General features: G+C 33.4%; 3 protein-coding genes across 3 annotated transcripts; 1 reads left to right on the plus strand and 2 right to left on the minus strand.

Moving 5' to 3' along the window:
* Positions 1–839: 839 nt before the first annotated feature.
* Positions 840–5,135, minus strand: LOC25493720 (plant intracellular Ras-group-related LRR protein 9). Its single transcript, XM_013602299.3, has 3 exons — positions 4,335–5,135; positions 2,911–3,077; positions 840–1,878 (listed from the first exon to the last, which is right to left on the minus strand). The coding sequence occupies exons 1-3, from the start codon at positions 5,049–5,051 to the stop codon at positions 1,218–1,220; spliced, it is 1,545 nt and encodes a 514-aa protein (XP_013457753.1). The 5' UTR covers positions 5,052–5,135; the 3' UTR covers positions 840–1,217.
* Positions 5,136–10,968: 5,833 nt separating this feature from the next.
* Positions 10,969–12,480, minus strand: LOC25493721 (uncharacterized). The gene is made up of 2 exons (XM_013602300.3): positions 12,227–12,480; positions 10,969–11,760 (listed from the first exon to the last, which is right to left on the minus strand). The coding sequence occupies exons 1-2, from the start codon at positions 12,366–12,368 to the stop codon at positions 11,366–11,368; spliced, it is 537 nt and encodes a 178-aa protein (XP_013457754.1). The 5' UTR covers positions 12,369–12,480; the 3' UTR covers positions 10,969–11,365.
* A 1,195-nt stretch (positions 12,481–13,675) lies between these two features.
* LOC112420936 (uncharacterized) lies at positions 13,676–14,970 on the plus strand. Its single transcript, XM_024780767.1, has 2 exons — positions 13,676–13,741; positions 14,302–14,970. The coding sequence occupies exons 1-2, from the start codon at positions 13,676–13,678 to the stop codon at positions 14,968–14,970; spliced, it is 735 nt and encodes a 244-aa protein (XP_024636535.1).
* Positions 14,971–24,947: the final 9,977 nt, after the last annotated feature.

Below are 24,947 nucleotides of genomic sequence, written 5' to 3' on the forward strand. Positions count from 1 at the left end.
TCTAAATATAAATTCTATTTTATTTTATTTTATTCTAAATTATTTATGCACTTAAAATAAATTCGATTTTATACTAATTCAATTTTCATTCTAATTTATTTATTCCCCCAAGAAGAGGAGGAGGAGGAGGAGGAGGAGGACGAAGAAGAAGAAGAAGGAGGAGGAGGAGGAGGAGGAGGAGGAGGAGGAGGAGGAGGAGGAGGAGGAGGAGGAGGGGAGAGAGTGGGAGGAGAAAATGTGAGGAAAATAGGAAGTATGTGAGGATTTTTATACGTGTGAAAAACTTAAGAAAAACATGTAAAATCCAATCAAAGCCATTGACTACCGTCCAAGAAACGTTTGTGCTTCAGTTTTTACCACCGGCCAACTTGCGCAAGTTAACTCGCGCATAGGCTCAGTGGTGCGCGACTTAAGTCACGCAGAGCTTGTGAGGTGCGCATGTTAAATCTCGCTGCGTTACTTAACTCGCGCAGAGTTATATTTAGAACGGTTGCAGGGCGCAAGCAAAATGTGCTGGGTGTAGAGCAGAATTATAACTTCTAACTCACCAAAGCCTTATCAGCTTTACAACACCACCGATGGTAGTACCACTTAAGGAACCACCATCAAGCAGCACACCAAGGAAAGATAGCAATAAAGTATGTCCTTGTGAGCACAGCACACCTCACATATTCCTTCATTTCACATCCACAATTTGCTTCAACGCGTGTGGTAGTACTAGTAAGCTCTGTATCACTATATGGCTTCTCTGGTTAACACTGATCAAGTACTAGTAATTGGTAGAGAAAGGTCGAAGAGTACTTCATTGCAACAAAATGCTTGAAAATAGTCGTGTATTGTAAACACTATTTTTACAATAGCAATCACCATTAAGGATGTTCAAAGCTGTGTGTACGTACATTACATATTAAGAATAAGAACTAGAACTATAAATGACCCATAAAAAAAAAAAGTGAAAACTATAAAGCTTTTTAATTTTGGTGGAAAAATGTGGAGCTATAAATAACACGAAGGTTGGACTATTGGAGGAAAATACTTTAAAATAAAAGTAAATTTTTTCTTATTTTTCTATCACGATTCACATGCAAACAAAATTGCTATTATGCAAGATATAGTTAAAATTAAATTATGTTACCATCCACTCTCCTTAAGTAAAATACGTTAGGCAGCTTCCATGTCAAGTCCCCCAATTTTTGTTGGAGTATCACTTCATAGATTTATAGTTCCTGATCAAGAAAATTACTTCTAGGAGTCTTGGGAGTTTTGGGAGTTTTTGGGGAGACGACACTTTCAATATACTCAGTTACATTTCCAGGAACGTTCTTCAACATGGAGAGACTTCTTGTTAGCCAACCACTCTGTCCTTGTTCTTCCGATTCATGTGTCTTTTTCCTCTCTTCCTCTGCCAATATATCAATCCACCTCTTGGCCATGTAAGACTTGATGGCTTGGACACCTTCATTTACAATCTCCATAGGTGGCAATTCAATAGGGTTCTGCTCTAAGTTTAGCTTGATTAAACTATCAAGGCGGCCAAATGTATCAGGAAGTGCATGAATTTGATTGTTGCTAAGATCCAATTCCTTGAGGCTACTCAAATCACCAAATGTCTCTGGTATTTCTTGAAGATCGCTGAAGTTACTACTCAGGTTTAGAAATTCAAGACTAGTCAATTTCCCGATTGCAATAGGAAGCCCATGTAGTTCATTAAAGTGCGCATCTAGATAGCGCAGTGACTTCATCTCGCAAATAGACGAGGGAAGGGATCGTATCTTGTTTAAACCAATCAAGAGCTTCTGTAAATTCTGTAATTCAAATCCAATGTTTGTTGGCAAATATGACAGACTGTTAAAGCTGGCATCCAGCTCCACCAACGATCTGATCATTTAAATTACAAATAATTCAATCAATAATAATAGACATTCATAGCTTAGATGCATATAAAGAAACAAATAAAGGCTTCAAATTGTTAATGAGATGTTGCACAATTCAAAAGTATATGTTATAGATATGACAATAATTGCTACGAAATGAAATCAACAAAACCACTTGACCCAAGAATGCAATAAACCAAACAAACCAGAAAACTTAACAAGCAAACCCGAAACAATTAAAGACGAGAGAAGGAAGATAACACCAATAATTCACGTGGTTTAGTCTTGATACCTACTCCACGGGAGAGTGAGAGAAGCAAGTTTTCACTATGATGAGGAACAATACAAGATCAAGTCATTGTCATAGCGTTTTTCTTTGCCCCCTACCAATAACCCAATTGAGAAACAGTTACAAGAATTTCAACGTCTTTCCCACTCTATTTTTACACAATTCTCTTTTATCTCTCTAATTCTCTTTTCAAATTGTAGACAGTTTACGTGAAGTGCTTCACAATTCGATTCCTTGGATTACTCACATAGAGATACTATATGCTATTTATATAAACATGAAAATAAGCTAACAAGTCTACAAAATATGATTCTGTTAAATCAGTTATGACAATTAGCTGATTAACAAACTGTAAGAAAATTATAACAAATTGTAACAGAACCTTCACATATGTCGCAGCATCTGTTTATAACTGAAGTCAGAATGCTACATCATTCATGCTTGTAACATGTTTTGAGACACTTCAGCAATATATTTTAGGTCACAAGTTGTAAATAAAATAGTTCAACAATGACCTAGATCGAAAATTTTCAATAACATTTAACAATTTTATTTATATGGAAATGCAAAATTAAAGAGCGATGAATAAAATTAGTTCAATAAAGACATATATAAATGGAAAGACTATATACTTCAAATCTAATGTTGCCCTTATATGTTAAACCACAATTATTACCCAAATTAACAACATCGAAAATAATATAAAGAGTAGTTTTGCCTAAACTTATCTGTAGAATATCTTGTTACCTGCACTGACCGATGGAATCAGGAAGAGCACTCAACTTATTTCCAGACACAGAGAGAATTTTCAACTTTTGTAAAAAGCCAATTGAATCTGGAAGTGACTTCAAAATATTTGAAGAGATATTAAGATCCTCTAGATTTAGCAATCCTGATATTGTGTCAGGAATCACCTATCATATGCAGCCAAAATAAATAAATCAAATAAGAAATCTCCTCTTGGAAATCTAGTTCAAAGAATGTAAATTACAAAGAAGAAGAAGGTTAGTTCATAATCCACCATTTCCTAAATTTCACCTTTGAGACTAACTATAAAATTCAAGCATATGTGGTTCACATGTATCAGTTACTTCTTGTTCATAATTTAACACTAGTAAAACATGGCAAAAAAATCCATTAAAAAAAATGAAAATAAAATCCTCAATCCCAAACATTAATCACTCAAAATAAATGGACCATCCCAAGATTGTTTCCATTCCCAACCCACACTGTTGACCGAACCACGCACTCTAAGCATCTTTCCTTTGGAGGACTCATGTTTGAAGGTTGTCGACTGTCACGAGATTTTGACTTAGCTCAGTTAGAACTAGAAGGCTTTAGTGACCCGACATTCTAATACTTGGATGGCACCTTCCCGTACTCGACATGATCCGGGACTGACCAATCCGAATAGGGTCTGAGTAAAATAGCGACTACATGGTTGTGTTAAAGAATCCCTAGCCAAATATCCTTAAAATATGGCGCGAGATATCCACCGGACTAGAAGGAAACCTGTGACTTAAAAGGAGAGAACCACCAAGAGAAAATCAAGTCATTCATTCAACCTAAACAATAAACACTACAATGCGAGCACTGTATATCACCCGGCAAAGTCACAGAAGTTTCACCATTAAACAATAACCAATCGTAATTGTTAAACTCAAATTAAGCTCAACTTAATCACCAATGAAAAATTAAACTCAAATTATGGGCATGTTTGGATAAACAACTTATTTGCAACTTATAGCACAAACGCATCATGATAAGCACTTATGTATAAGCTTGCATAAGCTATTTTTATAGCAAAAGATAAAATAACGTTAAATTGTTTTTATAAGCTAGATTGGAGATCATATGAAAATAAGTTGAAAAAAAGCTTATGAAAACTCTCATAAGCTATTTTCACGAGTCCTCCCTAACAGTCTCACAAAACTTTTGTCGGTGGATAAACTCAAATAAGTCGATTCAAATATGCCCTATATCTAACACTAAAATGGAACTTGTCCACTATAAAGCATAGACACACATACACCTGACACAATACTTGCACATTGACACCAATAATAATTTAAGAAAATTACATAATTTAAAGTAATTACACCCAAACACCGAACACGCCTTCCATCATAAGAACGAAAAGAATGAAATGCTTAGAATGTAAGCATTGTTACCGAAAGCTTATTAGTGGAGAGGTTAAGCACAACCAAGGAAGAAACTTGACAAACCGCCTCCGGCAACATCGTCAACCGTTGCCCGGAAAGATCAACACGCTGACCATCTTTCTCACGTACCTCCTGCAATATCCTCATAACACGTTCTTCACATTCCTTATCTTCAACCACGTCATTATCATCATTACCATCTCCACCATCATTCTCATAAATCTTCACAAGCCTAATCTCCGCATCCTTAAGTAGCTTCTCATAAGCTTCATGCATCTCATCTTTTTGCAAAAGCTCTTTATAACCACGCTTCTCATTCTCAACATTTTCTCTACATTTAGTTTCTCTTTCCGTAACATGAATTATCCACTTTTGTTCATCAATCTCAGGAGGCCGAGGAAGGGCAACAATCTCTTCCAATTGACGTAACAAATGTGCTTCGAGGTCGACGAGTTTAGCCTTCGCATTGTCGACTTCTTCGTGGGTGGGCCGATCGCCTATGAGGTTGAGGACTGATCGGGCTTGTGAGACGTCGGAGATGGCGTGGGTCATCGCGGCGAGGAGTTTTGGGTCTGTGAGATTGGGCATTTGGCCGATGATTGAGGAGGAGGGTGGTGGTTGTTCGACATCGGATTTAGATGGTGAGGATTTGGAGGTGAAGGATGGGAGACGGGACATGACGTAATTGAGGATTGGGTAGGTTCCTGGGTTTGGGTGGGGATCCATTATGGTGTTGGAGCATGAAATGAAAGTATGAAACCAAATGAATGAGATTATGGGAATAACTCACTCAGCCAAAGTTTATGTAACTATTTGTTTTGTTGACGAATGTAACTATGAGATAATGGGATCCATGATTGGTGAGTTGGTATCTTTGTTTTTTTGTTGATGACTAATACCTCAAATTCGTCCTTGAATTTTGAAAAATCGGCCAATTTCGTCCCTGAATTTTGCGAAATATCAAATTAGTCCCTGAATTTACAAAATGTCAATCAAATCAGTCCCTCCGTTAAGTTGGACTGTTAACGGAGGTGACGTGTCACGTTAACCTCTGACAAAGCTTACCACGTCAGATGTCACGCAAGCAGGGACCAAACTGATTGATTTACACAAAATTTCGAAGGACGAAATTGATGGATTTACACAAAATTTCCAAGGACCAAATTGATGGATTTTCAGAAAATTGGCAACGGCTCTTTCCATTCTTTGTGAGTAACGACTCTTTCTCCACTTCCTCATTAAAGGCTATTTCTTCCCCAAATATATAAATTTGAAACCCTAATGTTATAATTCCTTACATAGAGTTCAAAATCCCCAAAATTTCTTCCATGAATTGATGTAAAATTTCTTCCCCAATTCAAAAAACTTAGAAATGATGGATATGAATATAATTCAAGGAGACCAAAGAATTGGATTGACACTGAGTCTAAAGAACAAGTACAAAGTAATGTGGCAAGTGTGGAAACTGTTGTTGAGAATGTTGCTACTGAGGTGCAACAAGAGGATGTTGTTATAGTTCCAAATCCAAATTACGGGCCATCCGCTTCTACTCAACCCCAATACATGGAGTTTATCCCAACTCCAGGATTTCCAAAATAGTGATGCATGTTTTAATTATGCTTTTGGACTAGTTTAATTAATGTTTTTTTGACTATGTACTGTTGTTTTTTTGGCTATGTAATGACTTATTAACATCGAATATTGACTTAGGATATAATGCAAATGTTTGTCTTTTTATAATCAAAGTGTTTGTCTTTTACATTTTACTTTGTTCAGCAAATGTATGCACAAAGGATCACATTGATATTTGTTATGATAATTCAAGGACCAATTTGATGGTATCTTCACTAATTTGAGGATCGAAATGATGGATATGAATATAATTCAAGGACCCATTCGTGCACCACCCATCAATTCTAAACACTGAATCTACAAGGCAGACCACTTGATTTATGAATTTCGAATTTAATCAAAAAAATTAGGGTTCTAAGTTTTTTGAATTGGGGAAGAAATTTTACATCAATTCATGGAATAAATTTTGGGGATTTTGAACTCTATGTAAGGAATTATAACATTAGGGTTCCAAATTTATATATTTGGGAAAGAAATAGCCCTTAATGAGGAAGTGGAGAAAGAGCCGTTACTCACAAAGAAGGGAAAGAGCCGTTGCCAATTTTCTGAAAATCCATCAATTTGGTCCTTGGAAATTTTGTGTAAATCCATCAATTTCGTCCTTCGAAATTTTGTGTAAATCAATCAGTTTGGTCCCTGCTTGCGTGGCATCTGACGTGGTAAGCTTTGTCAGAGGTTAACGTGACACGTCACCTTCGTTAACAGGCCAACTTAACGGAGGGACTGATTTGATTGACATTTTGTAAATTCAGGGACTAATTTGATATTTCGCAAAATTCAGGGACGAAATTGGCCGATTTTTCAAAATTCAAGGACGAATTTGAGGTATTAGTCGTTAGTTAATACATGTTTGTACGTGTGTGAACCGGATTGGGGAATAGTTCTAATATGGACACAAAACTTTGGTCACATCTTTTAGTCACACTCACAAAAAATAATGAGTGTTTTTTAATTAATTATGTGATATTCATTTTTATGAGTGTGTGATCAAATTATTTGTCCAAATCTTTAGGTCCACACAAGAATTGCTCACAATTGTGTTAGATTATCGGAGTTTTTTGGTTTTGATTCATTTATCTACCTACACTTGCAAGTTTAATTGATTCATTCATTGAAAGGGTCTGGTTAACTACTACTTCATCTATCTCTATATGTAAACCTCCTTTGTTTTTTTTCACATTTCTTAAGAAACGTTGTCGTGTAATTAATGTGTTGTTTTGTGTGTTAATATTATCAAATTGTCTTTTGTTTGTATGTGTATTAAATTTAACTTTTCAAATTTCAAGACAAATTAGTAGTATTAATTAGGGGTATCTTTAAGAAAAAAAATAATAAATGCATCTAATAATTTGAAAAGGAGTTTACATTTAGGGACAAAAATAAAGTCAAATGGATGCTTACATTTAGGGACAAAAAAATAGTTAAATTGGTCTATGTGTCACAATTAGATTGACCATCATGTGACGTTCTTGCTTTAATAGTACAAACTTAGCGTCCTCTCCTGTGAAGCCTGGATACGAGATACGATACGGATACGATACTGCACCGATACGTTGATACGGGAAAATTTCAAAAATCAAGATACGATACGGCTGGGATACGTTAATAAAAAAAATTATATAATTAAATGTATAATATAATTATAACCTTTTTTTAATATGAAAATATATTAACAAACACAAGAAACTAGACTCGTAGCACATTAACATAAATATAAATAATATTGACGATTAAGAGAGTGGTGATTAGTCAATTACATACGCAAAATATACCAAAAAGAGCACCATCAGTATTATATCAATGCTATATTATATCTAAAAGGAACATTGTTAATGCTATACTATATCCAAAAAAGAAGCATTATATCCAAAGTGGAAGGCGACCATTCTGAAAGAAAAAATTGAACCTTGTGTTATGACTTCTGTATAATGGTTAAGCTTTGTGTTATGACTTCTGTATAATGGTTAAGTGTTTGATTGTTGATTAAACCTTGAGTTATGATGGTTAAACTTTTGACTTAATGTACCATTCTATTATTCATCCAAACGAGAAGTGTTGTGAAAACAGTGTATTAAAAATATTAACTAGTTGGTTCCATATTAGAGAAACTTCAACTTCTCTTTAAACTTTCATTCTCCTTCGTTCATCGAAGAAGGGTGGTTTTAGGTCATTTTTTGACCTAGAATCACTCCTCTACATCTTTTTTTCCCTTTTCTTTCAATCTAAATAAGTGGCTTTCACATTTATCAAGTTTTTCCTTTCGTTTTTTGTGATTTCGTCGTCTAAGTGCGGCGTTGTGTTATTTGTCGTCTTGTGCGGCGTTTGATTTCGTGTTTTGTCGCGGTGTTTGTTCAATTCCTCTTGAAAGATCTACATCAGTCATTACAAATTAAACTAATGATTTGGACGTCAATGTTGCAGATCCTGAAGCATGGGTATTTCGGTGACTTAAGTTTTATCATATTATTTGTAGGCATTTTGTCGTTGTATGTCATTAACTTGGGTGCTGTGAGTTTGTTCGCAGATTCACCCTTTACGTTTTTAGCGATATTTGTATTTGATGTACTTTATCGATTTGAATGAATGAATATCGTTTTGTTTTTAAAAAAAAAAAAAAAAGTAAGAAATCCGTTTATGTCTAATATGTGAAGTTTAGATGCAACTTGGGTTGACAGATATGGATGAAAGTAAATGATATGGATAAATATCTAAGTAAAAAACTATTAAGTAGATTCACACTCTTTTTTCAACATTATTACATAATAATGATCTTAAACTTACCTTTAGATGTGATTGTTGTGAAGGGTATGTGCGGCAGTCTCTCAAGGACTATATAATATTGAATGAATGGTTAATCCACGAACTAAAGGAAGTAAAATAAGTCTCAACTACATTTTATTTAACTTTCAATTGAATTCTAATTAGTAGGTCTCTTTCCATTATAATAAGAGGATTAGACAAAAAAACAAATGAAATCCATACAATAATTGAGATGTTGCAACTCAAATAGATTTGAAATTATCTTATGTTCCATTCTTTTTAATACCCATTTCAGTAAATCAATTAAGAGTTTTACTCTGACTTTAAGTGAGTCATGCAAATTAACGGTGAAATTGTACTCATTGAATTGGTTAGTTCTTAAATTGAAATAGACTTGAAGTTCAACAGACATGTGAAATGGAAAACCATGACAAAATAACTAGAATTTCTTGGATTAACGGATAAAGTGGGGCATAATAACCAACTAAACGCACAAATGTGCATTATTAGAGAGATAATAGAGGAAGAGAATTGTTTCACTCAATCAATTCTTCGATCAGTTGATCATCCAAAATTTTAACTATCGCCGATCAATTCATTCAACACTTATCTATTTATAAATGATGGCAAATGTTGTAATTGTATTCCCCTTAACAACGACAAAATGTGATTTAAGGGTGCATAAAAAGTAAGTACAAAATAATATTAGACAGACAATACAGGTGGGGTTTAGCATGGAAATGAGGAGTTGTTTCCTATCATTGAAAAGTTTTTTTCAACTATTAAATTAAAAAGGAGTATTAATTTTATGCACCATATTTTTTTCCTTTCTCTTTTACACATTTTTTTTTTCGTTCATATCTTGAATTTTGTTCTTTCATTGGATGAAAAAAAATTCCATCGTCGGCATAAATTAAATTCAACCATTTCTCAATCTACCCCATGTATGTTAATCGCTGTGATATAATTGACAGATCTCTTATGATTCTTCAAATTATTACATTTTTATTCAAAAGTTGTACAAAAATAGTTGTACAAATATCATTTCTCGTTTGTGACCTCCTAATTGCGATCTTTTGGGTGTTTTGTTGGTTTGGTTGCAACATATTTACGATGCATTGTATTTTTTTTCTTTTTCGCGAACTAAAGCTTATAGAATAGACAATATCCCACAAATTATTAGAAATTTTTTATACTAAATCTTAATTATCCCACAAATTCCGTTGGTTCTAACAACTAAAAAGCTCTCAACAGAATTTTGTACACAAATTATTAGGATTTTTCTTATACTGAATCTCAATTATCCCACAAGTAACGTTGGTTCTAACAACTAAAAAGCTCTCAAGAATTCGGTACACAAATTATTAAGATTTTTTTACTGAATTTCAATCATCCCACAAATCTTGTTGGTTCTAACAACTCTCGGATGAGTTGTGTCATTTTCATAACAACAACAACATACCAATCAACCACAACAAACAGATTTTACATTACATGAACTACTAGAATAATAACGAAGTGGACAACACCCAATAATGCACACCATATGCAAAACAGATTCGTGTACCAAATCGGATTTTTCAATCAACCAATTATATGGACAGCAAATCAAAATTTAAAATACAATGCACCTTATGACAACAAACTTGAATGCACAAATTCACCAAGTTGCAACATAATTTAATTAAGTACTCTACAAAATTACGTACACGTATGAAAAGATCCTCGTAGATCAATTTTGTGTAAAGTGTATACCTTAAATTTATAGTCATGAGTTGGTAGGAATATTGCATATTATATGCAGGGGCTGGAGTTCAAACCCGGAACACCCCATTTCTTCACATTTAAAATATGCGAACTTTAACCACTAAGTTATTGGACCAAAAAAAAAAAGGTTGAGAGTATCAAAAAACAGGAACCTTTGGAGTTAACCTTGTAAATTTTGTGTACAAGCTTCTTCTTTCTAATTTTTACTGCAATGCTTCTAATTTTATTGTGGAAAAGTAGTCCTTGACATGAACTAAACTATTTTGGGTGTGATCTTTATGTACTTAATTATTATTTGTCTTAATTTCAATTTCAACTCTTCCTTCAACCAGCACTTGACAAAACTTTTCCATTTATGCAACAAAATTTTTATTTTCTGATAAATCTTCATATCCTGCACCATGTGGTGGTTGATTCTAACAACACACATTTAACGTCATCTGATCTCAAATTGGTAGTAACTAAAATTATTTACATGTACAAATTCAGATCCCCATTAGGAACAATTTCAAGCTCAATCTCTTATTCTTTTATATTTTTACATTAGAAGTAAAAAAACAAAGAAAACAGAGCAAAAATCAGATTCAAAAAACAAAAGCTCGAGCAGGGAAAAAAAGAAGCTCAAGCTCTATTTCAAATCTGTTTTTGCCATTTACACCCTACTACAGATTGAGTGCCAATCTTTGATATTTTTCATCATCATCAACTATTATCTATTTGCTATTTACACCCGACTCTCTGAATCTCGTAAACACAACTCAAATGATAAAAGACTAGATAGACATTTGATATGGCTGGAGGTGGAAACTGCAATTTCTCACTTCTCTAACGCATAGGACAGGCTCTTTAGAAGAAACAAAAATCTCCAACATAACTTTGCCTCAATGACAATAATTATTTGCGAACCGGTAAAGGAATCTAGGGCTTCCATCTAATTGCCTTGTGTAACAGCTACCTTTCAGACGGTTAAGCCGATTCACAGCCACATACGACGGTGATTCCACGAAGGCATGAGGCGAACCAGGCAGAGAGTGAGTTGAGCTGGACGAAGAAGACGGAGGAGGAGATAATTTCTTGAATGATTTGGGCGGTGAAAGAATGGCTCTGATCTTCAATGGATGAATTAATGATGAAGAAGCTCGATCGTATTCTTCAATTATATTTTTCAGATCTTCATCGCTGGTGATTGAAATCAATGTCTCTAAATCTCCGTTTGGTAATGGACATTTCAGTGTGACTGATGAACCACATAATTCAACTAGCTTCACCATCAACTCTGCAAAAGATAGAGCAATCATACGAATAAATCAACAGAAGTAATACGAAAGAGAAATCAAATAAGGGAATGAAAAAGAATAAACGCATCACATATAGTTAAGAAATTAATTTGATGAAATTAAAATAGTTTATAAATTATTTATTACTCACTTGAGTATCATATGATTATATTAGATACATCAGTTATTCAATAAATATAAAAAAAAAACACACAAAAATTGTTGTTATAGAGCACACATACAGTTATAAACATGAATCAATGTGATACGGAGAAACTTGTGATTATATTCAATAATGTCCTCTACATTCGACATGGATCAGTGTCAAACACAAACATACATGGTTAAATTCAATAATATCATTTCTACATAGATCAATATGTCACTGTTGTGTCTGATGAACGTGTCATTGATTGATGAATTAAGAGTGCTTAAATTGAAAGTTTGGTGAGATGAGAAACAAACCTGAGAAAGAAATGGGTGGAGGGAGAGCGAGGACTCGGGTGTGGCCACCGGTGTAGCGGAGCTTGCCGTCGGTGAGGCGGGGGAGGATTTTTCCGCCGTAGCTAAAGAGGAACTTGATTGTATTTTTGGGGTATGATTCCATGTTGGTTAATTAGTTAAGAGTTACGTGGAAGAAGAGACGAGGAAGAAGCGACAAAGGAGGGATATTGTTTTTGGGACTAGGAAATGTTGGTGCTTGAAAACACTTTGTTCATGGGTTTCGTGGATATTTATAGGTGGAAGCATGCGTCACGTTACGGTAAAGCAAGCTTACATGGACAAATACCCGTATAGTAAATCACACAACATGGCAAGTTGCCAACACGCGTCATGGTATCAATTAAGAATAGAATAAAATAATCATACGTTTATTTTATGAGTGATGATACATGTACCACCCCATGTGGCAATACACTCTTTACATCCACAAAAAATTCTGACACGTGGCAACCTAGACCCCACACAAATAGAAGATAAGGTGTGGTTGTGAGATGAACTTACCAAAATACCCCTAATACATGAAGTGTACAATGGAGTGTAGGAATAAAGGGTGTTCATGTAACATTTTTCTTATTTTATCCCGTAAAATTAATTATTTTATCAAAAAATATATGATAAAGTTTCTTTTGGGTTGAACTCAAGTAGTATTCAATATTTCTTTGTTTTTTTTTTTTGTTTCTTCTTCCAGTAGCATAGTAGTTAGACCTCATATAATTAAATGTGGAGAAATGGGGTATTTAGAGTTCGAATTCCAACTCCTGTATAAATGATGTAATGTCTCTATCAAATGAGTTAAGTTTACGGGACAGAGTATTCAATATTTTTAATTTTTAAAATTTATATGTTCTTTTGGTATCAAATGTGATCAAAGTCCGCTAAATTGATTCCAATTTAAAAAAGTCATGTGAATTGTACTAGGATTTCAAAAGATGGTTCCACTTCCCCCATAGTGCTTCTACAAAGGAAAAAGACATTCCGGGAAGAATGTCGGTAGCAACATTCTTTTTAACATTCTTTTTTCAACACTTTTTTAAATATTTATTTTTTTATTCGTTTAAATCAAGATAAATTTCACACTTTGGAAATAAGTTTCACTTAAAGTGGTGGGACATACATTAATTTCAATCAATAAGAAAACAAATGTTAGAGAGAGTGTTGAAAATAGAGTATCCCTAACATTCTTCATTCCCGCATAGCAAATAGAAAGTAAAAAATGTCTCTTTCAACTTAACTTAATTGATAGGGGCATTACACAGGGGTTCAAACATCAGACACTCCATTATTCTTTTTAAAAAGATGAATTTCTAATCATTGTGCTACTTGACTAAAAAAATAGAAAATCTGAGATAACAAAAACAATTATCATCATATTTAGAATGAAACTGTGTTTTATTAAGGAAAATCACGTCAATGCAAGGTCGCGACACCGGTGGTGGGGGTCATCAGCGAGGGAGAGCTCAGGTTGAGGGAAACAGAGTGAGGTAGTGGAGAGACATAGGAGATCAAGTTGATGAATAGTACATAGAAAGGGGTGTGATTGTAACGTGTGTGTATCAGGGCTAGTTCTAAGATTTTTGGTGTCCTGGGCGAAACAATAAAATTGTGCCCTTTTAGTTATTCTAATAGTTTTCTTCTTACATTTTTTTGTTGCAAAAGATTCATTTATAATCAAAGTTTTCTAACAATATATTCTTAATATAATTAATCAAACCAAATTAAAAAGATATATATCTATATAATACTAACTAATAAGTAAAAAAAATATTGGACAACCTGATATAATTCGGTTGGTCCTTCTAAAGTCTGTCCTGACTGCATTACCTGTCTATGCTCTTTCCTTCTTCAAGGCTCCATCAGGTATAATCTCTGTCATTGAATCTATTTTTAATATAAAAAAATTGGGGAGGGAGTGGGATAACAGGAAAATTTCCTGGGTTGCTTGGAGCTCTGTTTGCTTACGTAAGGAGTATGGAGGGTTGGGGGTGAGGAAGTTGCAGGAATTTAATAGTGCTTTGTTAGGTAAATGGTGTTGGCAGATGTTGGCGGATAGAGGTGGTTTATGGTATAGGGTCCTAGTAGTGCGGTATGGTGAGACGGCTGGGCGGTTGGAGGTTGGGGGCAGGAGTGTTTCATCTTGGTGGCGGGAAGTAGCGAAGATTAGGGATGGGGTAGGCGATGTAGAGGGGGGCTGGTTTGCAGAGAGGGTGTCGAAAAAAGTAGGAGATGGCTCTAGTACTTACTTTTGGTATGACAAGTGGCTTGGTGATGTTCCTTTTTGTATCAGGTTCCGTCGTCTATTTAATTTAGTGTCTAATAAGTTGAGCACGGTAGCTGATATGGTTGATGGAGAGGCGTGGAGTTGGCGGCGTAGGTTGAGGGTGTGGGAGGAGGATATGCTAGAGGAGTGTAGGCATTTAATTAATGGTGTCGTTTTGCAGTCTGATATTTCTGAGAGGTGGCAATGGGACTTTGATTCTGATTGCGGTTACACGGTGAGAGGTGTCTATCAACAACCGACAGCTCAGGTTCAACCTCCAGATGCTACCATTGGAGATCTTATCTGGCATAATCAGGTGCCGCTTAAGGTTTCCATTTTTGCTTGGAGATTGTTATGGGATAGGTTGCCGACTAAGAATCATCTCCTCCGGCGTGGCATCATCGTTGGCGAGGTAGCATTGTGTGTTACTGGGTGCGGCATGACATAGTCTGTTTCTCATTTATTTATACATTGTGCTACTTTCGGTACTTTGTGGCATTTTATCAGGTGTTGGATTGGAATGTCAGGTGCTGATCCCCTTAATATTGATGACCATTTCATTTAGTTCACTCATTCTACAGGTCACTCAAGGGCTCGTCAATCCTTCCTTCAACTTATTTGGTTACTTTGTGTTTGGTTGGTTTGGAATGAACGTAATAATAGACTTTATAATAATATCCAAACAACCATGGAACGGCTAGTAGAAAAAGTTAAATATCACTCTTTGTGGTGGCTAAAGGCTAATAAGGCCAATTTGATGTACGGTACACAAAGATGGTGGTCATACCCTTTATTATGTTTGGGTATCAACCGACCATCGCATTGACTCTTCATTGTATGTTTGACTATTTCTAGGGGTGACACTTTTAGTACATCTTGTACTTAGGTGTTTCACTGCTGTTGTTAATATATTCCATTTTTATGTCTTCAAAAAAAAAAAATTGATTGAAAGTAAAAATAATAATTTTGATTCCCCTCAAATAATGATGCCCTGGGCTCCCACCCACCCTTATGACCACCACTGTGTGTATTGTAGAGAAAAACAATGTGACGTGTATTTGTGCAGAAATTGTGTTTCAATATCATAACTTAATAACAAAATGTCATAAATTATTAAAATAGCCTTAAAAACATACCAAAGTAAAGACTAAAAGGAACATTAATCCAAGCTTTGTTTGTTGTACTAAATTACTCTTCATTTTTAGAGTTGTCAACACCCAAGAGCATGAGCTAACAAAGATGAAGATAGACTAGCAAGAGACTCTTAAAGTACAATAAAAAAGTCTAAGTTAGTAGCTCTCATCTTCAAGAATGATGTGATATGATCAAATCTTATACATGAAATCTCTAATAACATATAGCTCATTAGCATAGTGATGGAACTCAAACATACACCTTAACTAATTGTACCACATGTAAGGAATTTAAAAAGCACAAGTACAATCAAATGCCACCAAGAACGCCTGGTTTTTGCATGAAAAATATTGGACAAACCTACACTACTATCAAACCTAATTTCACTAATTTACCGTATGTATAATAACCTATCTCCTTAATTCGCCAATTTGCCAAACTACCTAGCTCTTGTCGGTAGACCCGAGTACCCGACCTCAATTAATAAATATGTTGATAGTATTTGATTTTAGTGGCTGTCATTTTCTCCTGTGCGGTTCACGTCCTCAAGTGGTGATCTATTTTGATACCATGACCATGTAGCACATGAAGAAAGTGTGTCCGGATAAATTGCTTCGAGTGAATATTTAACTTTTGCTAATAACAATGTGATATTTAGGTTTAATCTTAAATAAATTTGTAATAAAGTTTATATTTAGTTTTAATGACAATGTGAAACTAAAGATTCAATATAAAATTGATTACGTTTATAAAAAAAATTCAATATAAAACTTATGGTAGCTCTTACATAGACATTGAAGTAAATTGATGCCCTTGTTTTCTAAATCAATAAATTAACTATAATATTTACAAAATAAAGAACTTTTTGTTGATTTTTATATTTTAGAAAATATTAATTCATATTAAAAGGTTCGATGTATTGTTTATAAGATTTATACTATATTTTTACATTTTGTTGTATTTAATAATATATATTCATTCTTATGAGTAATAAAAATTCAAAAACAAAATATCATTTCTCTAACACTTTTGGTAAATAAGAATTGATTATCATAATTGTAATGATGAAAAAATATTTTTCTTTTCAAAAATCATCTCATTTAACTCTTAACTTAAATATCAACTCGAATGTTAAAAGTTGTCAAAATTTATTGGTTTAAATTTAAAATATGATAGATATTGTGTATGATCTTACCGATGTTCCACCCTTACTGGCACAAGTTAGCATTTGTCTTTTTAATAACATGGATATGACAACAATATTTCTCTATCTATATACGCTAACTTTTTAATGTTTTATTTTTCTTTTGAAAGGCAAAATATATATATAACGAAAAATATAACTCTACATATACACCTAACTTTTTAATGTTTGTACTTTTTCACCATAGATTCTCTCAAATTTGATTTTTTTTTCCTGACCTTATTGCCAATTTTTTTTTTTGACCCCTATGAGAATTATTAACCAAAATAATCCACTTTCAGTGTTTTTTTTTTGTTTTGTCCTGTAGTGCTTATTACAGCCAAATGAAATTGCTGTAATGGCAGAATCCACCACGTTTCACGCTATCATTTTTTTTGTTGCATTTATTGATTACCGCAAGATGGAATGACGATAATGACTTTTGCGGCGTCAGTCAAACAACCAATGCAAGCGCGCCACGTGTTCATGTGCAACTGATAATCGTTTGTTTGACTGACGTCGCAAAGTCATTACCGCCATCCCATCTTGCGGTAATCAATAAATGCAACAAAAAAAACCAACAAATGATAGCATGACATGTGGTAGATTCTGCCATTACAACCATTTCATTTGGACTAATACCTCAAATTCGTCCTTGAATTTTGAAAAATCGGCCAATTTCGTCCCTGAATTTTGCGAAATATCAAATTCGTCCCTGAATTTTACAAACGTCCATCAAATCCGTCCCTCCGTCCAAAAGGTCCATTAATAGTGATGATGTGGCTTCTTGCATGCTTTGTTGTCATGCACACGTGTCAGCAAGTCAGCCATGTGTACAAGGACTAAATTGATGGAAATGGTCAAAATTCGATATTTAACATTTCTGTCTCTTTTTTCCTGTGTTTTCAATTATACCCCTCTATTGTTGTCCTGGATCAATTTGAGACTTACTGTCATAATTTGAGGACTAATTTGATGGATTTTGTTATAATTTAAGGGCTTATATGATTGATTTTATTTGTAGAAAATGAGTACAAGGAGATATGGCATGAGAGAACCAATGATTTCAAATGACATGCATAAACAAACACCACTTAGGGGTCTTGCTCCACTAGATCCAACTGCTCTTGGAGTTATTAGAATTCCAAATCCAAATTACGGGTCATCCGCTTCTACTCAACCCCAATACATGGAGTTTATCCCAACTCCAGAATTTCCAAAGCATTGATGCATGTTTAAATTATGTTTTTGGACTAATTTAATTAATGCTTTTTGGACTTGTTTAGTTTACGCTTTTTTAGATATGTAATCACTTAAGAACATCAAATGATTTGATGACTTGATGACTATGTAATGTTATTTTTTTGGCTATGTAATGACTCATGAGCATCAAATATATGACTTATGATGGTATGAAAATGTCTGTCTTTTTATAATCAAAGTGTCTGTCTTTTACTTTTTACTTTGTTCAGCAAATGTATGCACCAAGGATCACAGTGATATCTGTTGTGAAAATTCAAGGATCTATTTGATGGTATTTAAACTAATTTGAGGATCGATATGATGGATATGTATATAATTCAAGGACCAATTTGATTGAAATATTTTGACAGAAAGGTTTGGTTCATTCATTGACAACCTCTTTTCATTACAACATTACATGGACTTGGCACAATACAATATCATTTTAAACAACTCAATCAAACAAAATACTCCTATCAATATCTTAATCAACCTAAGCTCACTTCCTACACAATCAACTTTATTCATCAACCTTGTCCTCCAAAATACACCTAGAGCTTGAAGATGAATACCGATTGTTGTAGTTGTTTTTGTCCATTCGCGCACCACCCATCAATTCTGAACACCGAATCTACAAGGCAGACCACTTGATTTATGAATTTCGAATTTAATCAAAAAAATTAGGGTTCTAAGTTTTTTGAATTGGGGAAGAAATTTGACATCAATTCATGGAAGAAATTTTGGGGATTTTGAACTCTATGTAAGGAATTATAACATTAGGGTTCCAAATTTATATATTTGGGGAAGAAATAGCCCTTAATGAGGAAGAGGAGAAAGAGCCGTTACTCACAAAGAAGGGAAAGAGTCGTTGCCAATTTTATGAAAATCCATCAATTTGGTCCTTGGAAATTTTGTGTAAATCCATCAATTTGGTCCTTGAAAATTTTGTGTAAATCAATCAGTTTGGTCCCTGCTTGCGTGGCATCTGACGTGGTAAGCTTTGTCAGAGGTTAACGTTACACGTCACCTCCGTTAACAGACCAACTTAACGGAGGAACTGATTTGATTGACATTTTGTAAATTCAGGGACTAATTTGATATTTCGCAAAATTCAAAAACGAAATTGACTGATTTTTCAAAATTCAAGAACAAATTTGAGGTATATAATGAGCACTACAGGACAAAACAAAATAAAGAAACACACTGAAAGTGGATTATTTTTGTTAATAATTCTCATAGCGGGTCAGAAAAATATATTTTTTGGCAATAAGGTGAGAAGAAAAAAAAATTCCTCAAGTCTCAGGATCCAAAAACATGTACAGTCTCCTTCAACAAAAAAAAAAACATGTACAGTCGCAATTAATTGTGACCGCAAACATCATGAAACCTATGACTCACAAAAGATTCTTTCTTTGTAACATCAGATCAAACAACAGATTCTTTATAGTTATATTGATATATATTCATGTCGATCGTGCCATATTCTACTGGCACTGTGCTTAGAAACGTGTCCATATATATACCATGCATATAGGCCGATGTATATCATGCTGTCTAAAATTCTATGTATATAGGGAAGAAATCAGGAGTCTAGGCTGAATTTTAATATAACTCAAGTCATGAAAGATAATGATAAAAAATGAATTTTTAAGTAGTTAACATGTGATCCTAATTACAAGCTTTAGAAAACGCTAGACGATATTTAAAAATAGTATGTGATAGGTCAATCAGTTTTGAATTTCTAGCCGACCAAACTTATATTTATGTAATGGAAAGTGATCATAATAAATGGTAATTGCTCTTGATAAATTATGATAAGCTATTGGTATTTACTTTCCGTAATATTGTTAAAATAACATGCTAAATTTTTGCAATTATTGTTAATTCTATCCAGTTAGAATTCACAAATATAGGTGGAGAATCAAACTTAGAAACATTGTCCTTTGAGCAAAGGATCTATCATCTCACTACAAAAAAAGGATCTATCATCTAATTAACAAGAATTGAGATGAATTAATTATGTAGATATGACTTTTTACTTTTATGTTATTTTTGCAGTTGTATTTTTTTTAAGGAACAGTTGTACTTTTATGTCTTTTTTGACTTCTATTGGTATATTTTTACGTATGCATGCTTAATAATATATAAAGGTCATGTTATTAAGAGCATTTTTTATATTTTTAAGGGTTTCATTACGTATGGTCTAAGATATTTTTACTAGAGCTTTTGCTATTTGGAGCGAACTCAATTTCATGAATTGCTGGCGAATGGATTATCGCCGTTGGATCTTTTTTTCTACAATACATGGATGGTTGCAATAATACAATGCATACCATCCATGTATACCGCAATGCCATCGTGAAATCTTTTTTCATTATAAATAATTTTTATTATATGTATTTTCTTAACTAGTGTATCAGAAATACTTATTAGTATTTTTTAATATATAAATAAATGATGGAAACATCTAGAATTAGAATGTCCCACTTCCTATCATTTTTTCCAGCAAAAAACTAATTTATTGAGAGAATGAGTACAAGAGAATATAGATACTCTAGCTTGTTCTGACTTCCATTATGTCATGAGGTGATCAATCATCAAAGTTGAAATATTAACATGAAATTAACACCCACCTTAAACACTACCATGTTTCATGTCTCTTACGTCCTTTTTCCCCTAATTGCTAACCACACAAAAAATATAACTTGAAGTTGAAGACATAAGGGTGTCATTGCGAATCTATGTTGGGTACAACAACTGATAGTTAACTAACTCAAAACAGTGTTACTAACTAAGACATTACATGCATTACCACTCATAATTTCAGCACCCTTGGCCCAATGGACCAGACATCCTGAATCCTGATCCTTCTTAGACCATCTTCTAAGTCTCTGTCATCATCTCATGCATGGTGGTGCATTACCGGTCATTACCATAGACATAACTCCACGCATGTATGAGTGTGGGTTTTCTTTTGTTTTAGTCTCATCTACTCATGACACGTGTTGTTTGATGATTTAGTACATGCTGACTCGATCGGTTTCATATGCTTATGTCTCAGAACACACCTCACATTGTCACATGCTTGCTTCCTATATTATTCATCACATTCAAAGTTACCCCACATTTCAAGACGATATCCAGTGTAATATATGGATAAATGGATAAACTATTATCTTTACAGAATATTCTTTTCACATTCCTTAATTTAAAATTGAAAATATTAATAATAAAATATTGAGAATACCTTATAAATTATAAATTCTTTAACTTAAAATATAAATTATATTCGGTTGAAAGTATAAATCATTAAATAAATAAAATACTGTTTTTCAAAATAAATAAATAAAATATTTTTTGACACGTAAAATAAATGAAATAGTTAATACCTTATTGTTGAAGCATAAATAATTAATACCTTGCAAATCAAACATTCTTTTTATATTCCTTGAATTAACTTCAAACATATATGGATTGTCATAATATACTCCTCTTACTCATTCCAAATATCTTGTGCGAACCGATAAAATGCCTTCTTTTTCAAAGATTTTATATATTAATATATGTAGTTTGCTCTTTAGTAGAACGAATTATCATACTCTCTAAATTATTGATTAGAATAAACTATCAATTTTGTTTCTAAATTATCATTCTCCCTCCAATTTTAGTCTCTAAACTATAGAAATATACGAAGTAGGTCGTAAATTTTTATAAATCGATCAAGTTAATCCATCAATTCCCTTAGAAACAAGAGAGAACAATGATTCAAAGAATATTTTGATGGATTAATAATAGTTTAAGGACTATAGAGTATATTTCTTTAGAGTGGTGATAGGTAGACCACCCTATTAGCATACCATCATTGTACGCCCCTTATGCGGCAGGGGCAATTTTGTCCATTAACAAAAAACAAGGGATAATTTTGTCCAAACACACTGACTGGTGTCTCTCCTTCACAGTATCTAATAGACCACCAACTCCGGCCAAACCATCGCCTCCGGTCAAACCACCACCTCCATTCACGCCACAACCTCCGACCACTCTCTCTCTCTCTCTCTCTCTCTCTCTCTCTCTGTTCTTCCTCTCACTACCTTCTCTCTCCCTCCTTTGTTTTCCCTCTCTTCTCACCCTCTTTCTCTATTCATTATCCCTCTCACCAGTACGGCGGCGGAACCAAGAAAGTCCAGATTTAACCCACATCTCCAACCCTCTATTACAACCAGCACCGAACACAGAAATCGGCGACGAACGAGTGCGTCGGGAAAATCGAGAAACGGCGACGGCGACGTCATTGGAAACACAGATTGAAACAGAGAAGAAGAAGAAGATGGGATAGATATGGGATGAGATCGCGGTACTGTTCTATGGTTGAGAGAAAGAGATGAAAGTGGCGGAGAAAAATGCTTACGGTGAGAATCTAATAGTGATAAGGCAAACTGACTGTTCTTTTTTCTTTGTTATTTTCTTTTTGTTTGTTTTTTAATTACTCTTTACCATGTCAGATTTTGATCAATTTTTAAATGTTTATTTGCCAAGTCATCGGTGGTCCAAAGTATGTACAACTTTAAAGTGTGTCTTTGTAAATTTATCCATTTCTTTATGTATAATTTGTGGATCAAATTGGAGAGAGGATGATAGTTGGAAGATCAATTTATTCTCTTGTTATGGTTGTCTCATTCGGCCATAATCACACTTTAATGCAATCAATGGGCCCATTTGTCTTAAATTTAAAAGAATGTATTTTTCTTTATATTTCTAAAAATGAGTTTCTTTTTGGAAATTTACTTAAAAATAATAGAAATTATTTCAAACTCATAAGTTAAAAAAGAGAGTTTGATATTCACCGACTTAAATATTTATTGGTAAAGATTATACATGACAAAAATCATATATTTTTTTTATAAAAAAAAGCATCTATTTTAGACAATATACTTTTTCAAAAGATATCCAAATTAAACAGTTAATTAAAATGAAACGATAACATAGATAAAATAAACACTTACACCAATTTTATTATCATACCTCTTGTAAGCATTAAACATAGAACTTGAGTGGAGCTGGAGTCTCAAGTACTTAAATAGATCTTCGTTGCTCTCTTCCTATAGTAAACTAAAGAATTGTACATTAATAAAACAATGTTAGGCATTTTGCCATTGCAACAAAGTGACAACTATATTATTATATATTTTAACATAATTTAAATGATACCTTATAAATAATATAATATACATCAAGTGATTAAATTCAAGTGGTTAATCAATTTCATCTAACTTCTTTAAAATGAGTTTCATCTAAATATGAATAGTTCAAAATAACCTGAATTTAATTTTTTATTTGAAAATTTTTTTGTAAGACTTAATTTAACTTCCAGCAAACTTTAATTACCATTAGGGTCGTCGCAAACAATTTATAAGCCATGTTTTAATTTAAATATTTGGGCCCCAATAAAAATAGAATTTTTCTAGCTGCACTCATAAAACATCTAACTGCACCCAAAACTTCATTCATATTTTATTAGAGAAATGCTAACTAGTGTCCCATGACACTAGTTAATGAAAATAATATAGAAATTTTATATTGAAAAATGATAAAAAGTGAAAAAATTTATTTATTGAAAATAAAAAAGTTATTGTTTTTAATAGAAAATTTTTAATTTTGACTTTCTTAACTAATGTCATAGGAAGGGGCGGAGGGACTCGGGTGGCCAAGGGAGGCCATGGTCCCCAGTTTTCTTATAAAAAATTTTATACTACTAATATATTGTTATTTATGTTGTTAAGAAATGTCAATTTGGTCCCTCCATCATTAGCATTTTCATTTGAAATCTTATATTATATGCATAAGTGAAACTAATTTTTCTATCTTCTCCCAATATTAACATCAAATGTAGCTTGAATTTCTCATACATGTAGTGTATTTGAACTTTATTTTTTTGTTTAACTAGAATATACTTTTTAAACTTGGTCTCCCCATTGTTTAATTTCTGGTTCCGCCCCTGGTCTCACGACAAGTAAAATGCAAAAAAAATGGTATAAAATAAATATGATTTGTCACAATGCCGTAAAATGCAAAATTTCACTGCCAAGGTCCACTCACTGCAGAATTTCACTGCCATGGCCCACTCATAAAAAATTTCACTGCCAATTTCTTCATACAAATTTTTGAATAATTTTTTTAAAAAAAATACAAAAAAAATTCACTTTTCTCCTCAATGTTCATTTTTACTAATTAATGTGTGTTATTTTCGCCACCCTTAACATTGTTTTTTGGTTCCGTCACTGAGTTGCATATTGAATTTTATTATTTTCCCCTTATTAGGTAGATGTGATATTGATAGGGTGTTCTGTTTGTAGATCTGCTAAAATAAGAGAGAGTATGTAATAAACTTTTGAGATTTATAGATGAAGTTGGAGCCTTTAATGACGGCGTCCTTAGTGACATTGAACTGAATGATTTTCAGGTAATACATCAAAATTGTGGCTCATTTTTTTATCCAAATATTATAATCAGGCTAGCTTTATTATTATTATTATTATTATTATTATTATTATTATTATTATTATTAGCTTATTTCATTGTATGTTATCTTGCATATGATTTGTGAAACATCTAACAAAACTATCTACAGGTCGAATATCTTAAAGGTTCATTGTCAAGATCTCAAATTCAGATTCTAGTGAAGCTTTTGCAGAGAAACTATCCGGAAGGTGTTAATGAATGTGTACTTACTTTGGCGGGATTCCAATCTCTTTTCGTTGGTCTTTTAAAATTTGAGGATCGTGAGATACCATGGACTATGCAAAGAAAGTTTGGATATCCTGATGGGCAAAGGCTACGGTAGGAGACCTCTACCGTAAGAGATTTGG

This window comes from Medicago truncatula, chromosome 4, assembly GCF_003473485.1.
Source record: "Medicago truncatula cultivar Jemalong A17 chromosome 4, MtrunA17r5.0-ANR, whole genome shotgun sequence".
Taxonomy (NCBI): Eukaryota; Viridiplantae; Streptophyta; class Magnoliopsida; order Fabales; family Fabaceae; genus Medicago; species Medicago truncatula.

Coding starts and splice junctions, on each gene's coding strand:
- LOC25493720 (XM_013602299.3), bottom strand. CDS start 5,051: ATGGATCCCCACCCAAACCCAGGAACCTACCCAATCCTCAATTACGTC. Junction 3,078..4,334: donor TCTCCACTAATAAGCTTTCG/GTAACAATGCTT, acceptor TGCATATGATAG/GTGATTCCTGACACAATATC. Junction 1,879..2,910: donor GATTCCATCGGTCAGTGCAG/GTAACAAGATAT, acceptor TTAAATGATCAG/ATCGTTGGTGGAGCTGGATG.
- LOC25493721 (XM_013602300.3), bottom strand. CDS start 12,368: ATGGAATCATACCCCAAAAATACAATCAAGTTCCTCTTTAGCTACGGC. Junction 11,761..12,226: donor TCCACCCATTTCTTTCTCAG/GTTTGTTTCTCA, acceptor TATCTTTTGCAG/AGTTGATGGTGAAGCTAGTT.
- LOC112420936 (XM_024780767.1), top strand. CDS start 13,676: ATGCAAGGTCGCGACACCGGTGGTGGGGGTCATCAGCGAGGGAGAGCT. Junction 13,742..14,301: donor CTCAGGTTGAGGGAAACAGA/GTGAGGTAGTGG, acceptor TGGTGTTGGCAG/ATGTTGGCGGATAGAGGTGG.